At 34.2% G+C, this 18,017-nt stretch overlaps 1 protein-coding gene and 1 pseudogene across 4 annotated transcripts in view; both read left to right on the forward strand.

Annotated features, from left to right (window-relative positions):
- usp (retinoid X receptor ultraspiracle) overlaps positions 1-18,017 on the forward strand; it is a 102,475-nt gene that overhangs the window by 81,335 nt on the left and 3,123 nt on the right. For all 4 annotated transcript variants that reach the window (XM_011058787.2, XM_087411647.1, XM_011058784.2 and 1 more), the window contains 2 exons: positions 15,907-16,210; positions 17,642-17,964. In XM_011058787.2, coding sequence (XP_011057089.1) covers positions 15,907-16,210; positions 17,642-17,964 — 627 coding nt within the window. The remainder of the gene's footprint in view (positions 1-15,906; positions 16,211-17,641; positions 17,965-18,017) is intronic.
- Positions 8,333-10,503, forward strand: LOC147907783 (uncharacterized; annotated as a pseudogene).

Below are 18,017 nucleotides of genomic sequence, written 5' to 3' on the forward strand. Positions count from 1 at the left end.
CCTCGCTATTTGTCATGCAAATTTGATCCTTGACGCGCTGCGATTTTATTCAAGAAATATACGTGCTCGAGGGTAATCGACGTTTCGATTGCAGCTGAATCTTTCGAGGCGGCGACTTCAATAGAAGCGAACAAACTCGTTTGTATATCCCTTATGCATTTCATCGCGCAAAATAATCACCTTGCTCTTCCATTGCGTTTCTCGAAGGAAGCGAGCATATGAATTATGAAGATTCCCCAAAAAGAGAGAAAGCAGGGTTGCTACAAAAGCAGTTTGCTACAAAAATGGAAATAAGGTAAAAGTCAGGGAATTTTGCAAAATAATTTCTGAAAAATTAAAACTCTTGACTTTATAAAGAAATTTATTATATATACGTCATACTCTACACAGTTTTATTAATAACAACAATTAAAAATGCAAGCAGTGTCATTAATATTAATTTACGTTGCTACGTTAAATTAATTTTAACAAAATATTTAATGTTTCTAAATAAGTAGGACGAAATTACAAAAAAAATTTAAAATATTACTGAAGCCACACAGGGAAAATTATAAAATTTTGTCTTGAAATCAGGGAAAAATTATGGAATTTTAGGATGAGAAACAATCCTGGAAGGAGAGACTGAGATACGCCCTATGAATATGAATTTATCGTCATCGTCGTCATCATTGTCGTCAGATGATTTTACTGTCGCGAGAGGTTCAAGGTCTTCCAGATTCGCTTGATAATCCTGACCCTCGTCACTGGGGACGACGGTGAATAATCCGTTTACCGACAAGTTCCACCGACAATGCAATAATAATAAGTGGGCCGTTTATTTATTATGCAGCCCATGTTACTTATATAGTGACGCATCGCGATAAAGCACTGCCGATAAATGCTTTGTTTTTTCCAATTATCTATTCTCCAACCTGCACTCAGTCGAAGTAACCGATGCGCAAAAAGCAAGCAACACGATTCCGAATAATTAAACCGAGTGGACGAATGACGAGTGCAGACACGGAGACATTGTTATCGGCATTTTTAGTGGCGGAATACAGTTCTCGAGGCAACCGTCGACCTTTCCTCAATTATTTAACGCTCGATAAGTCTCGAGGCTGTCTCGTATCTTTACTCGAGGGATTAGCATTAACTTCTTCAGGGGGAGGATACACGTACTCGTCAAAGTATTTGGTGTCTGCGAAGTTACGATCGCATTTAACGACTATGATTCCATTTGAATATTAAAATCACGTGGAAAAAATTGACGTTAGATATAATTTATCATTTTGGTTTAATTTTAAGATGACCATCGTATATTTTCGAATCTAAAGCTGAATAATAACTTTATTACAAATGTATAATAATAGTTATTTATTTAAAAAGATAATACAGTTATTTATATTTATCATTCGAAAGTATTTTCAATAAGGAAGGCGCATTTTCTCTCTTAAGAAATGCATAAAATTCTTGGCAGCTGAAATCAAAATTAATATTCTTTTATTATTAATATTGCTTTTAAAATACAAACTCAGAGTTGAGTTGCCCATACTTTGTTTGTAGAGAAAACATATTCAATTGCGTTACTTCTTGGAACTTAATATACATTTTAAACATATTTTACGAAATTTGGAAAACATTTTTCAACAAATTTTTTGTTACGGTTTGTTTGAATTGAGATATTTAATGTTTGACGAGACAAGCATCCCGAAATCGGAATCGTTCCGCTGAGATCGAAACAGCTGATTCATTTAAATTTAACACTAAAACTTTAACACTAAATCAATTTGATAACTTCTTATTCTTTTCGATTCTTGAAGAATTATTTTGGTAATATTTATATTGTTGAAATTATTTATATTACATTTACATATTTTCAATATTCTGTATATCTAACGCAAGAAAGAAAAAAATCGACATTATTATTCAAATCAAAATAGTATCAAATTGGTAGTTTCTATAAAATTAGTAACGATCGTTTTGTACAATCGCTTCGGATTATTTACCAGATTACGCAACGTGGCTGAAATAAATATTTCGGAAGTTCTTGGGTATCCTTATTCTGCTGTGTTAAAAAAATTTCTTAGCTCTCGCATTACGATATACCGTTCTTCGGAAATCCGACACTGAACTTTGACTCACGCGACGTATTCTTAATTATTAACGGAAACTTTCGCGCGACCGTTTTTTCTTGCGTGCATACGTAAGAAAAAAAGCAGCGAATGTGGCGTCGCGTTTGCATAATCGGCGCGGTGCGTCGAACCGTCGTCGGCTGATAGAATAATAAAAATGTCGACGAACCAACGAGACACGTAACGCCAAGGCATCGTCGCGCGAGGCGAGGAAACGCGATAGTAGGTGAAAAGGCTTCCACACCGCACATCGGCCGTCGCAAGAACAGAGTCCGCGTTTCGTCTTTCGTGTTGCAGCTGCAACAGGTCCGGTCGCGGCGAACCGCCGCATTGCGTGTGCGTCCGCGAAAATGCATTGCTGAAAAGGAAGAAACATCTGCGATGACTTTTATGCGAACACGCGAACTGCTCGCCCAAATGCTCCATCGCAAACACCGCATATCGGTCGTTACAACATATCGATGTTCTGCTGCACCTTGTCAACACGCGTATTTGTCGGCTTTCGTAATCATCTAGGAACTATCTTTACCGTGTATAATAATTACGCGATAAAATATATAATGTTCTTATCTGTATCTTCTTTATGTTCATCTATATAAGCTCCATAGAAGATGAAGCATAAATGGAATCTTTTTGGAATCTTTTCTATTCAAGTATAGGTACGTACACAAAGAAAAATATTCTGGTTAAACCAACAAAAAGATCTACCCACATTACCATTACCAGAATAGTAAGACCAAATAGAATTTTTGGTTAGGATAACTAGAAAATGGTTGTGACAACTAGAAATTGTAAAAGTAGAAAAAAAATTGTTTTCATTTGAAATTCTAGTTGAATTTTTCTGTTGATTGAACTAGAAGATTTTTTTCAGTGTATATCTACACTCTAAATTTCTTGCAGTGAAATCTCACTTTAAGAAAGAGAGAGTGAAAATACAACCCTTCACTTCTTGAAAAAGAGTGACAATTTTTTTTCTTTTTAGAGTGAATTTTCACTTCAAAGGAGTGAAATCTCACTTTTTTTTTAAATATTATATATTCACTTTTTTTTAAGGATTGTATTTTCATTCTCTCGGAGTGAAATTTCACTGCAAGAAATTTAGAGTGTAAGTACAATAATAATCTAATTTAATTATATTTGAGTGTCTGCTTCACGAGAATAAATAAAAATTAAGAAAATATATAAGCATTGAAAAAAAATAGTCATACCAGTAACGAGACATTTGAAAATAGTGTCTCTACATGTATTGTATTATAAAATTATAACATACAAGAACAAAAATAAGTTATAAGATTGGAAATAATACCGTTTATGTTAAATACGAATTACTTTAAATGCGAAACGTTACTATGGTCTGAATGTTAAGATGTTGAACTATTATATATATATTCATTTAAATGAATTAATTTCAGAAATGATAATTGCTTGTCGATATGGTTGTCAAACTTTCAATGCAATCAATTTGAAATATTGATAATCCCCCCAATCTTATTTTTCGCAATAAATTTATTACAGTTTTTTAAGATTAAATTTGGGAAATTTGGGAGGATTATGAATATTTCAGATTGATTGCGTTGAAAGTCCGACAACTATATCGGCACACAATTATCATTTCTAAAATTAATTCATTTAAATGAATACATATAATAGTTCAACATCTTAATATCCAAACCGTAGTAGCGCTTCGTATTTAAAATAAAAATAAATTACGCAAACCAGAAAAATATATCTATATCTTATTTATAATAATTATCAATTAATTCACATACGTTGTTGCTATAAATATTTTTATAATACTCAGTACTATTTTCGTTTTTATTACTTTACGAAACTAGTTACAGGTATTTAAATTTCAGAAATGTCAATGAAATGTCGTCGCCAAAATTATTTCACTTTTTCTCACAATCAGTGAGGAAAAAATTAATTGTCACGATAATCGGTCTTCAATTGGGCGATATTCTAATTGCAAATGATACGTAATATATATCATTTGCACCTTTAACATTCTGTACGTCGATATACAAATTCATGATACCACCGTATTGTGAGCGTGCAATACCCCCGAATTTCATTACAACAGTAGATCTCCTTAACATTTTCCCCTCAATGGCTTTACGAAACGGCTCAAATACGAAAGTTAGATTCTCAAAGTAACTTACCCAATTAAAACTTGTATCGACTTTCTAATTTAGCCCATGAGTTACCGCGGTGTAGCGACGAAAGTAAAGTCACGGAGGAGAAGAGGGATTCTGTGCTGAGACATATTCCAAGTTACATCTATCAACTTCGATCTCCTAACAACACCCTTGCTTGATAAAAGTGGTCGATCTGCTTCGTAACGATTTCAACGTAAAAGAGACCAATGTAAAAAGAACGCCGTTGTCAGTGTGTAAATGTACAACATTTTCTTCCGGAGGTTATATTCTCGCAGAGTAATATTCTTTCGTTTGAGGGGTTCTCTCAAAGACTTTACACGTTTGCAATCTTCGTGAAACATCTCGAGCGTGACTTGCGAACGAATGAAGTTCTTGCACGATTAACGAGATAGATTAAAAAGACTATGAGACCTTCGATTTTAATTTCATCGAATTTTCCTCTCAACACGGTTCCGTTTCTTTTTAATTAATTGACTTCGACAAGTGTCCTATTACAGGATAAAATACGGTACAATTCTGAATGAAATACAAGATTGCCACAAAACTGGAAATTAGGGAGATGTCAGGGAAATCGAGAACGGTCAGAGAAATCAATGAAATGTAATTTTATATTTTCTGGAGAATTAAAATTTTTAGCTTTAAAGAAGATTAATATGCGTACATCACATCTCTGCAATTTGAAATATATTATCAGCTTAACAATTAAATGCAAGTAGTATCCCAACATAAATAATAATTTACATTTCTATGTTTAATTGCTCTTTCGATAAAGTAATTAACTGTTTCCAAATTGGACGAAAATAGGAAAATTTTTAATATTAAAAATCAGAGAAGATATTGAAATTTCGTCTGAAAATTAGGGATGAAAGTTTAGGATGATGAGGAATTTAAATAAATCCTGAAATAAAGTTTGAACGTTCGAGATTCAAATTTGATTTTTTCCTGTCTGGTAGAATAATACTCTTCAGTACCCTCCACGCAATGGGATCAGGATTACCAAACTTAAACTTCGAAATTGGATTCAAATCTCATTTCGTTCAGAATTGTATCATGTCCGAGATGGTACAACGAAACGAATTTTACCTTATCGTTGCAGTTTCCAATGCATTTCCAATGCACCGTGCATATTTTCGCGCAACGTCGGCTCGCGGAGCGCAGCCGTATGGCCAGTTTCCATAGAATTCTGCGGAATTTCGCGATTATTCAAAACACATTCGAATTATCGCGAATTCCGCTCTAGTTTCCGCGAATCGGCGAGCGGCCTCGAGATCGTCCATTCTCGTTGGCAGAGCGCTCACGCCGAGGTCGATTGCTGGTGTACGGCTGGTGCATGCCGGGCGTGCAGGGAATCCCGATGCACGATGGCCAACGTGTCTCCCTCTTCGCCCCCACTTTCCCTCGTTCTCTCCTCCTCACCCCGCGTACCGCGATAGCTGCACCGAGCTACAGACCGGCCTGGCCGACGTTCGCGTTGCATCAGAGCCCCGTCAACCTTGGACTTGCCGCTGTTGGCTCACGAGGTTAGGACGACTACCCACCCGTAGTTCCTACGAGCGGAGGGGAATCCCCTCCTCCCTCTCCATCTCTCGTCGTATATAGGCACTTTGCTCCAGTGGCGGCTAATTAACCCTTTAACCCAGTACTGTTCGTTCCTCCTCGACCGACAAAATGCCTTCGAGATTGGCAAGAATAGTTCGTTTCATGCTTCCCTTCTCGTCCCTCTCTTCCCTCAGAAAAGATATTTAATTGGCTTACATAATCGAGATATATGAATATCGCGCGACGCACGTTTTATTAATTTAGGATGGATTGTAAGATTTAAAGTGCATTTACTTTGAGAATTAAGATTCCTTACGTAAACAGCATTTTAATATTTTTGGAAATGTAATTTCCCAAAGATATGAATGTAAGACTTGTATCTTAAGTATGTACGGATTAATATATGAAAAGAATGATTTTGTTGAAGTATTTAAAAATCTAGCTAGATAAATCTGAAAATGATTTAATGGATTGTCAAAATAATTATTTATGATGTTCAAGCTAGTTACTAGAAGGTCAAAAATTTTCACAGTTCATTGTTTTCTGCACGAGAAAAATGTTTCATACGAATAACCGTTTATTTTTGTTGATACGAAACTTATAAAAACTTTCTTACTTTTTATTTAGAGCAACACAATTTTTAAAAAATAAAAAAGTTTTCGAAAATCACATCAAAACATATTCTCTCGATTTAGGATTTTGATGATCCATACAAAATTATTTTCAGATCTGTCTATCTGGCTGAATTTCTAGATACTTCACCAAAATTGTTCTTCCCATGTAGAATACAAAATTTAAACATGCTTCTACGTTCCAAGATTTTCTTTCGAGAATTTTTCTTTCGTCACAAAAAACGCAGTCGATTCCGCGAGTGCCTCCTCCTCTGATAAATTTAAATTTAAAGCGAAAAACAGTCGACCCGTAACTGAGCGCACAGGTATACGTTTTCGCGCGGGAATTTAATTAGTCTCATTAAAAATACTCTGGGGCAATTTGTAATCATCTCACACGCGTAATTAACCGGGAAAGGACGAGAGAGAGGGAGGGACTTGCCATCGGTCTGATAAAAACTGGTCGTGCCTCCAACATTCGGACATGTTAATACGCCCCGTGTAATGCATAACCGTCATGCGATGCTTCTCGTCCGCAAATTGTAGTAATAGCGTGCACAACGTTGGGAGGCAGGTCGACGGTGACCAGGTTGGAAGAACGATGCGCTCGCTCTTATTTTCGCGTTCCTTTCGCGCGCGTCCATTTCTCATGGATTAAATGCACCGCGACCGTCCGGCGTGATACGGGAGAAGAAACGTATACGTGTGAGCGTTTGCCTGCGCGTTCGCTGGAAGATACTCGTCCGGAGTCATTTTATTTCAATTTCATGGTAATCTACCGTCGGAGCACCGTGTCTTGATGTCTTGAATTAGCTTAGTTATTAAATGATCCTGCAAGTGAGAATAAAATGGAACTGCGTGCAATTGCAGTTGAATCATCCGATTATTTATTCGATAATTAGCAATTCGAATGCTAATTATATGTATACGGAAAGGATGATTTTTCTGAGAAGTATATAAATGCAAATTTTTCTAAAGGATATAAACATTTAATTAGATACAGATCTGAAAATAATTTTGTTGAAAATTATTATATATCAAAATGTCAAAATAATTATATAGGACGCTTAAATTTATTGCTGAAATGTCAATATTTTTTGCAGTACTCCTTATCAAACTTGAGTTTTCTACATAATAATTTTGATGATCTAACAAAATTACATCTGTTAGCTAAATTTACATATATACATATATATGTAAATTTTTATTTCTTTTTTGTATTATTTTTATTTTTATAATTAATTAATTGCGATATTTTATTCGATACTTAATTATACTTTAGCAATGTAAGAATTATATTAATTATAATTTTAAATTTACGTGAATTTATGTTAGTTATAAATATATTGTGCTTGTTTTTTGTGTGTTAAAAGTGATTGAAAAATATGAATTTATATAAATTTAATTTTTAAAAACGATTATATCGTTTTTTTTTTCTAAAACTGACTTGAATAATAGATCAAAATCGTAATGAAATAAAGATAAAACAAAAATCAAAATGCGTTGAGTTAAGAATCTCGTTCCATAGTGCTCCTTGCCATTGCTTTATTTTCCACATCAAACGAAACTGTAATCCCGCTGTACATTCTTTTTTTTTTCCAACGGAATTTCCTGCGTTCGGATGAAAAACTACGAGGCACACGCAACTTTGCTTCTGCGCTGACGTTATTTGTGCATATGGCGTTGAAGGTCTCTTCAACTATGATAGAGAGGAAGAGAGAGAGAGAGAGAGAGAGAGAGAGAGAGAGAGAGAGAGAGAGAGAGAGAGAGAGAGAGACGACTAGCGCGGCCAAACGACTCTACACGTGTCTCGTGTCATGAATATTTGTCTTTCGCATAAACTCCGCGAGATCAAACGGCTGTCACGGTGGTCTAGAAATTGCATCACGTGTGCCACGTCGCCCACGCTAAAGAGATGCACGATGCAACACCCGATACAGCCTCCGTTCTCTGCTATCGGAACGTATCCCACCAGGTATCATTATAGCATTAAGGGGACATGTATATCTATCGGATATCTTCTATCGGAAAAAACCTGGAAATCTCAGGAAATTTTTTTTTATTTTTGAAAATCCTGAAATTCTCATGGAATTTTGTTGAAATTGTCAGAGAAATTTTTCGAATTCTATTTTTAAATTTAAATTCTATTTTGTTTGACAAAATCATTTTTTAAAATCATTTTTTGATAAATAATGCAAGTTTATTATTTACTTATAAATATTATTCATATATCTTTTGTTTTTTTTTAATAATAAATATAAGAATTATATTTTTTATCGTATTGTAAACAAATTATGTTTATATATATATATCTAGTTTTTAAACTATTTGTTTTAGAATGTCTCTAATCTTATCTGGAATTTTGAATAAAATTCATGGAGAAACCTGGAATGCTCAGAAAATGTTTTTATAAAATTTAGATATCCATTCTGATCTAGAGGTGATGAAAAAATTAATTTTTTTTACATATTTTTAAAATATATTAAAAACGTTTTTGTAGAATTATAAATCAATTCGGCGAAAAATAGAGGAGTTATTCGATGGATTATAGATGAATAGATTTGAGCGCGTTGAAGACGACAGGTAGGCGACAAGACGGTCCAAATTCGCGCAGGTAAAAAAAGTCCTCTATTCATTGTATTTACCAATAGCAAGCTGCAGAACTGCATTCCAAAATATGAATGGCTTGGGTAACAATTTTGTCTGAATGAGCAACTGAATAGGTTGAAACGTTAGCAACGAAAATAGATCGTCAGGACCAGAAAGACTCTAAAATTCTTCGGTCATCGGAAAATTTTAGAAAATCAAGATCCAAAAATCGCTGAGCAAGAAGCAGAAAGTTACAGTACGTTTGCCAAAAAATTAAAATTGATGGATGATATTGTGTCAGAAAATAATGCATCCCAGTATAATGTACCGCATTTTAAATTTTATAACAGTATTTGCAACAGTTCCACAATGCGTTTCTTGTAAAAACTGTGGTAAGAAAAGTAGACTTTAAAGCAGACAGCACTCGAGGTCTCGGTTTCAAAATACTCGTGTTATGTGCATCGTGTGAGCCAATATCAATTCTATCATACCCTTATATCGAATCTTTATACGAGATTAATAGACGTTTCATATTTGTAATAAGATTATTAGACATTGAATTAAAAGGTGCGCAAAAATTTCGTGGAACTAATGGACTTACCACCGTTCGTTGAACAACACACTTATGACGTAATAGTGAAAAACATTCACGTAGCTACTAAATCCGTCTGCGAATTGCTTTTACGGAAAGCTGTAAAAGAAGAAATAAAAAAAAGCTGTGAAGCAAGAAATTGTGAAGAAACTGCAAAATTGACTGTTTCTGGAGACAATACTTGGAAAAAACGCGAATTCACATTGTTGTTCGGAATTGCTTCTGTAATTGTATATCACACAGGGAAAGTACTTGATATCGTTATTAAAAGTTTGTATTGTAAGAATGTTGGAATGTGTGAATATTGGAATAAAAAGCAAAACACTGCTGAATACCTAAAGTGGAAAACAGAACATGAAACGAAATGCTCAGCGAATCATGAAGGATCGGCCTAGAAAATGGAAGTCGATGCTAAAAGAAATCTTTTTACGATCCGAGGCATCAAATATTCAAGTTATATCGGATATGGCGATTCAAAAACTTATACAGGAATCATCAATTCAGCGCCTTATGGAAATAACATTATTAATAAAAAAGAGTGTATAAGTCACATATAAAAACGAATGGAAAGTCGAGTTCGCGAGTGCAAATGACAACATAAAGGATTTGATGGCAAAAATAAACTGACTGCAAAAATGATAGACAAATTGACTGTATATTACGAATTAGTAATTCGTAAAAATTGCAATTCAGTCGAAGACATGAAAAAAGCTATTTGGGCGGCATATTTGCATTGTAGTCCAACAGATAAACAACTTCGTCACGAAAACTGTCCAACAGGTTCGGATTCATGGTGTAGCTAGCAACGCGCTAATGCAAACTCTCAATTGCACACTTTCATTCATGATTACAAGGATAAGAAAGAAAGCACCAGAAAGCACCAGATTTATGTTTTAATTTTATAAAACTTATGCCATTTTACTTTCAGATGAGTTTTGTATGAGCAGCAATGATCACCGAGAAACCCTGTTTTATAAAACATCGCATACGAAAATTCGATAACGACTCCATTTTATATTATTTTTTCATAAAATTTTAATGATAAATAGAGAAAAGGATATCATCTTTACGATGGAACAAATCCGACTTTTCCATCTCTATCCGTTTTCTCATCAAAAATTAGCAAAATTAGGCCTCATTTTAAACCATCTATACTGTTAAATCAGTGTCAAATTTAACTTAATATGAGTCACCACTGCTCTTATTCAATCATATCGTTACTAAAACAATGGTGACACTATACAGTGTTAATTTGTCACTATATAGTTAACCGGAGTCGAAGTTTTAGTTCGACTTTGAATCTCTTCCAACCTCAATTAAACCTTATGAATCTGTTTTAATACTTATATGATAAAATAGGGCTTACATAATAAAATAGTAAAGCATTGATACGCATCTAAGTGACACTTATAACACTTTACAGTTCCCAAAATTTTACATTGACTTTTTTTACATCGATGGCTTCGCGTTTTGACTCCGAAGCTCAAATTGGCCTGGTCTAGGTGTATATGTATGCCCCTTTAACGTCTCGCGCGTTATCTTGTCGCTGACGCTGAGAAAGCGTGAGATACACGAATCGTTATTACTTCGCTCAGCTACTCAACACGGGAAGAATTTCCTCCTTCTACGGTACCGCTCTTACTAGTGGTGATTAAGGACACAGCGGTGTCGCAACCTCATGCCTCCGTTCGTAATCGAGCCTCGAATTAGTGATCATTGGTGGAAAAGCGTTATCCCGATCGAGAGAACGAGCGGCAGGTAAATGGCATCCAGACGCACCTGTGCGATTTCTTTCTCCGTATTAATCATATTTCGAAATGAAAAGATTCTCTCCCAGCGAGAGAGAAGTTTCTTGCCTTCCGGGCAAAAGAAATGCCTTATGTCCGTTTTTTACCAATGCAAAGATTACATTAGTTTCAGTTCGATTCGCTCTTCATATTTAGAACTAGAAAAAGATGAAGAGTTAGTTGAAACCAAGATTAAAATTAAATTATTGGATAGGAACGAACATTAGGATAGATCGAGATATATTTCGTCAGTTCCAATCTTAAAGTAATATAAAATTTTTCACAGCAAACAATATTTCATTGTATTATAGTAACTTACAATTACTTATTATACAATAATCACAGAGTTGCCACTGACTTGGAAAATCAGGAAAAGTCAGGGGAAAATGTAAAAAGTCTGCAATTTCGAAATTTTTTACAATTCCCTGCTCCTATTTCAAATAATTATTATAATTTTTTAAATATTATATCTGATGTTTATAGTCAAATACGTTCAAAACTTGTGCACTTTAAATGATTTTAATAAAGTAAAATTTATATTTTATTCAGTATTTTTATTTGATCCCTCTTTTTCGTCATGACTGCATTTTTTTCAAAACTAATTTATTTTTTGCTGGCTTGAATTTGCCCTCAAAATTGTACTAAGCTTTTTTTCCGTTGTTTTTAATAATATAGACTAGCTACGATCCATGAGTCTAAATGTAAAAATTTACATATTTTATATTGCTCACAGAAAATTTTCCATTTTCATTTGGAAAATCTGGAAAAGTCAGGGAATTTTTAAATTCATTTTCTGCGACAACCCTGAATCATGATTGTTTCTTGAAAATACAAACATGACTTTTAAAGGTTTAATATATATTGTTTATAAATATATTATTGCTAGAAATAAGACGAAAAAGTCTCGCAAAAACTCTAAATCATAAATTTTCACCGAATCAAATCCACGTCTCTTTGCGTTCGATGTTATTTAACGCCCCCCATTTGCACGTGCTTTATCAATGGTAGCGCACGTTTGAGATTACATGACAGTACGATGACGCATCTCATAAAATACGACATCTCAATAGACGTTTATCCATCGACGCTCTGCAAAATCCACGAGATTAGCGCGCCGTATCGTTTGTCTCCTCAGAACACGACTTGCCTGCGTAGACGCAGAGAGCTCTGCCAGAAAATCAGACAACGTACGGCGCGCCGTTTGATTTACCTTTAAATTCTCATGAATGCGTTTTATGAATGCGCCTCCGCTGTTCCGTTGCAAACGTCTCGTCGCGCGAATAATGTATTGCGCTCCCAGTAGCTTTTAGCAGCGTTGACTGCGCAATTAATTTTGCAGGAAACGCGTTAAGAATCACTCAAATAAATGCAATCGCTCGTTTTTCCACGAGGAACGCGAGGGACGCGACTGAAAATCTGTTTCTTTGTCTCTGCACTAAAACTTTCTATCTCGCTTTTATCAATCTTCAAATATCTCTATTTTATTTTAAATTAGTTGGAAAAAACGGTTCTGCTGAAATATCCAAAAACTTAAGCTAAATCTGAAAATAATTTTACTTGGATTATAAAGATATTTATGTAGAACGCTTTTAAACTGATTGTTAAATTTTCAAATCTTTTGCAGTATCGTCACACAGAAGATTTTATCGAAGTATCTAAAAATATTTATAAATTTAACTATATATAGATCTAAAAATAATTTTATTTAAATATCGAAATGTAGCTTAAACTGGTTGTTTATAGAATGCTAAAATTTTTCGGAGCGTTGCCACCAACATTTGAGCGTTCTATAATTCCTTTGATGGTCTAATAAAATTATTTTCGATTCTATATCAGCTTTTTTTAGATATTTTAGCAAAACTGTTCTTTCCATGTACAACAAGTGTATACTAGTTGAGTTACAAAAACAGATCTTAGGAGTTGACACGCAGAGAAATTCGACTTTACTTTCCAAATCCCGTTGTTTAAAGCTGAATCTTACGTTAACTCCATCTCCACTATTCATGCTCGGCGAAGACGTCACATTGTGTATCTTCCGCCGCATACTGCTTTATTCACGTTTAGCAGATGACAGCGGAATTTAATGCCACTGTTTGTTCTGCGCTGGATAGGATACAGCATTTTCGGAATATGTGGCGTCGTTCCGTTGTCACTGGAGGAGAAAAAGCATTTCCCGCGAAATCTTTCGCCGTCGCCGGTGCGAAAATACACGATACGATGTTTTCACGGCGAAAATAAATTCACTGGCGAAATTCGCCGTTCGAATTTTCTGAATCTTAACGGGAGGGATTTCTGGAGAAGTTCCAAAACTTTAAAAACGACGACCCTGAGAGGAACGGAGCCGTGACTCACGTCGTCGTTGATGATCGCGAACTCGGCGACAACAACCGTGAGCTGAATGAGGCGATGATCGAAATATCGTTCGCGATTTCCGAAAGCGATGGAAAGAAAATGTGTTGGCTGTGAAAATTTATTACACCGCCGAAAATAATTTACAATTTCTATGCACATATAGCGCTGTTTATGTCGATAATTTCATCGCCAAACGTCAATAAACAACATTCTGAGGTGCTTTGCATAAGATTACGTTAGCAGATCCATTTCCGATGATGGACCGAGGCCGACCGATCTTTTATTTTTGCGTGGTATTGTTCCCGACAGCTGCTCGCTGTAAGAATTGCACGCGAGAAGTCGTAAAACTCGCGACACTTCGTTCCAATGCATCTTCAGGTCGGAGAAACTGATGTGAGAATGTGACGGAGAAGAGTGCCAACAAATCGTTCGATGGACTTGAGTCGTCACGCTGTCGCGAAATACGAGACACTCTGTCGTGATTCACCTTTCGAGTGGATAAGACAACATGATTATCCCGTGACGCAACATTAATTTCCTACAATCCCTCTTACTTTGAAACTTCTTGCGTTTCTTCTTAAATCAGAGTTTGAGCAAAAAAACTTAATTGCGCTCATCCGATTCTGACGTTTGCTTTTGAAATCGAAATGAACATAAAATGTAATTCTCTTATTTTAAGTTTTATTATTAAAAAATATTTAAGCTATAACTGCGTGGAACACACATCGCGATAGTGGTACTTAATGATTCTGAAATTCACTTTGAGAATCGAAATGAAAGTGGAGTATAATTTATAATAAATGTATCGCGATTTATAAAATAGAATGATTGCAATTAATTATGATATAACAGAATGTAATGACACGATAAATAATTTTGTTACCACAGCTGGAGCAAACTCGATCATGATTTATTTCTTTCAAGTGAATGACGCAATGATATATAAACGTGTAATATTTTTTTAGTCTGGTCGATACTTTAACAGAGTTGCCACGAAACTGGAAATCAGCGAAATGTCAGGAAAAAGTCAGGGTATTTTGCAAAATTTGTTGAAAAATTAAAATTCTCGGCTTTAAAAAAATTTTAATATGCGTACATCACACCTACGCGGTTCTGGAATAAACCAACTTAACAGTTAAATGCAAGTAGTAGCAACATTAATAAGTAATTTACATTGCTATGTTAAATTCTAAAAACCAGGACGAAACTAAAAATTTCAAAATATTAAGCATTAGAAAAAATAATTAAATTTTGTCTGAAAATCAGGGAGAAGTTATGGAATTTTAAGATGAGGAATTTGTGGCAACCCTGTTTAATTTACTTTTAAAAATTAGTTTTTTTTCTCTTTAATCTTTCAAGGCACATTCAGCTACATTCATTCGGAAAGTGCCCTTTAAAGGTCAGATTTTATTGAGTTGTCGCAAAAGTCATGACGTATTTTGTCACATTTTTAATTCAAATTTATGTATATCATTACATTATATACATTCAATTATACCATTCGATAAAGCAAAGTTTCAGCTTTAAGAATCTATTTTAATAATTACGTCACGATGTTTTTTTTAACGGAGTTAGGAGCAATTAAAGTCAAAATACTCCTTTTATTTAATCCACAATAATTCAATAACAAAAAATCATAGGAATATTTTTAAATTTTGCAGGGAAAGCTACAAGCTTTTACGATAGTCGAAATTGTTCTCAAATTTTTTTAGGCATGTTACAGACTTACAAAGTGAGAAGAAAATTTTTCATTTTTTTCAGCTGGTAGTCTTCTGTACGTAAAAAAATTATCAATTATTGTATATACAATTTTGAGCTGAAAAATGCGTCGTGATTTTTCAATCTACTATTTACAATCTAATATTTTAAAATAATACAATCGTGTAAAAACTGGGACAAGTTTTCTGAACAATTAAAATTCTCGGCTTTAAAGAAGTTTAATATATGTGCATCACATTTATGCGGTTCTAAAATAAACTTAATAGTTAAATGCAAGTAGTGTTAGCAACATTAATAGTAATTTACATTGCTATGTGAAATTTCAAATCAGGACGAAATTAAAAATTTCAAAATATTATTGAAAGCATCAGGGAAAATCATTAAATTTTAAACCGCAGCGTGTAATGCTGCGTTATATTATCATTATCTGAAACAAATTCGTCTTTTCAGCTGCGAGGGATGTAAGGGATTCTTCAAAAGGACTGTACGTAAGGATCTGTCGTACGCCTGCCGCGAGGAGAAATCCTGCATCATCGATAAACGACAGAGAAATCGCTGCCAGTACTGCCGGTACCAGAAGTGCCTGGCCATGGGGATGAAGAGGGAAGCAGTACAAGAGGAACGTCAACGCACCAAGGAGCGGGATCAGAGCGAGGTAGAGAGCACGAGCAGTTTGCATGCGGATATGCCGATCGAACGCATCCTTGAAGCGGAGAAATGGATCGAGTGTAAGATAGAGCAGGGAAATTACGAGGTAAATATATACACATCCGTGATGAAGGCGTCGTGTCAATGTTTATCGCGTATAGACGTATCTCCTTCTGACAGAAAGAAATAAAGCGGAAATTTTTCACTGTTAAAAATTTCCTAAAATTTAAATTTAAGTTACACAATTTGAACTCAATTTCATGACATTACATTAAATTAAATTTAATGTATTTATAATTGAAAAGTATATTTTGTGTACATGTACATGAAATTTAATATATTTTTCATCAAAATTTATTAAATTTAATATACACGTTCATTACATTTAAGTAATTACTTAACTGTAACTTAATTTTCAGTTAAATCATTCATTACTTTTAATTTTGTTCATAACAACGTACCATTTACATAAAGGAAGCAGTCTAAAGGAACGTACCATTTACATAAAGGAAGCAGTTCTAACAGTATAGATATGTAGTAATAACGAAATGATTGTTTAAAGATGTAAGTCGCAATTAGAATATCGTAGAGAATATATTATTCATAAAAATAATCTTGTACAAATTTTAAATTTACGTATATATTAATTTATTGTTTGCTACACGAGTTTCAATTTATCTCCTTCACTCACAATTTTTAATACTCTGCAGTTATATAGTTAGTTATAACATCAAGATATACACGAATAAGAATAGAGATTGAACTGGACTTTAACTACAAATCAATCGCTCTCTTATGGAATTATACGTTATTCTAATTATGGATTTATTAGATTATAATCAGCGTGAATTTCTGTCATAAAAGTGATATCTTTATAAAAGTGTAACTTTTATCGAGATTTTATATATACTTAAAAGTATTTCCCTACTATATTTTCCTTAATTAAATAAAGGAAAATAAGTTTTGATCTTCTTTTTTAATTTGTTAAATGTTAAATGTTATGTAATAATAATAATAATATTCGATATTTCAAAATTTTACATTTTTAATACGCTCTCCTACTCTAAAAGTGACACAACTAAAAAATTAAACCTCTCAGAAAGAGGAAAAAATATTTTTCAACTTGAAAATTATTGACTAATCAAATAATATAAGCAAAAAAAATTATTCTTAATTATAATTAATTGTCATTTTTTGTTTTACAATCCTTAAAAATCATTGTTTTCAAGTTGTTATGATTTTTATAATTTTTATGAAATTAATTTACTTTTGATGGGGGGTAATATTTATCTATATAACTCATTCAGAGTAATAACTCATGTTTTTCAAGTTACACTTTTAAAAGAGCGACATGTAAAGAATATATAGTAGAATTAGAATGAAATTTAGGCGTAAAGAGATATGTGAAAAAATCGGATTGGGCAAGTACCTATCATTCTACGAAATTTTGATGTCGTAATCGTCATTAGTGATTCTTTACAGCGCTCTGTTTTGTTTTGTCATCTCCTTGGCTAATCTGAAATCTTGTAATGCGCAGACCGCAGTACACCTTTGCAATGCCACGAAACAGCAACTCTACCAGCTAGTGGCATGGGCGAAGCACATCCCGCATTTTACGTCGTTACCGGTAGCGGATCAGGTACACCTGCTCAATGCTGGCTGGAACGAGCTGCTAATAGCCGCCTTCTCTCACCGTTCTATTGATACGAAGGATAGTATCATTCTGACAACAGGCGCCGCGGTACATCGACATTCGGCGCTACAAGCGGGTGTGGTCACAATTTTCGACCGAGTGATCTCGGAGTTGGTGTCGAAGATGCGCGAAATGAAAGTAGACAAAACCGAACTCGGATGTCTTAGGTGAGGAACTGGCGAGACTAATATTTAATTCTACTGATCTATTAAAATTTACT

The sequence above is a fragment of the Acromyrmex echinatior genome, chromosome 12 (genome assembly GCF_024713525.1).
Source record: "Acromyrmex echinatior isolate Ae372 chromosome 12, ASM2471352v2, whole genome shotgun sequence".
Taxonomy (NCBI): Eukaryota; Metazoa; Arthropoda; class Insecta; order Hymenoptera; family Formicidae; genus Acromyrmex; species Acromyrmex echinatior.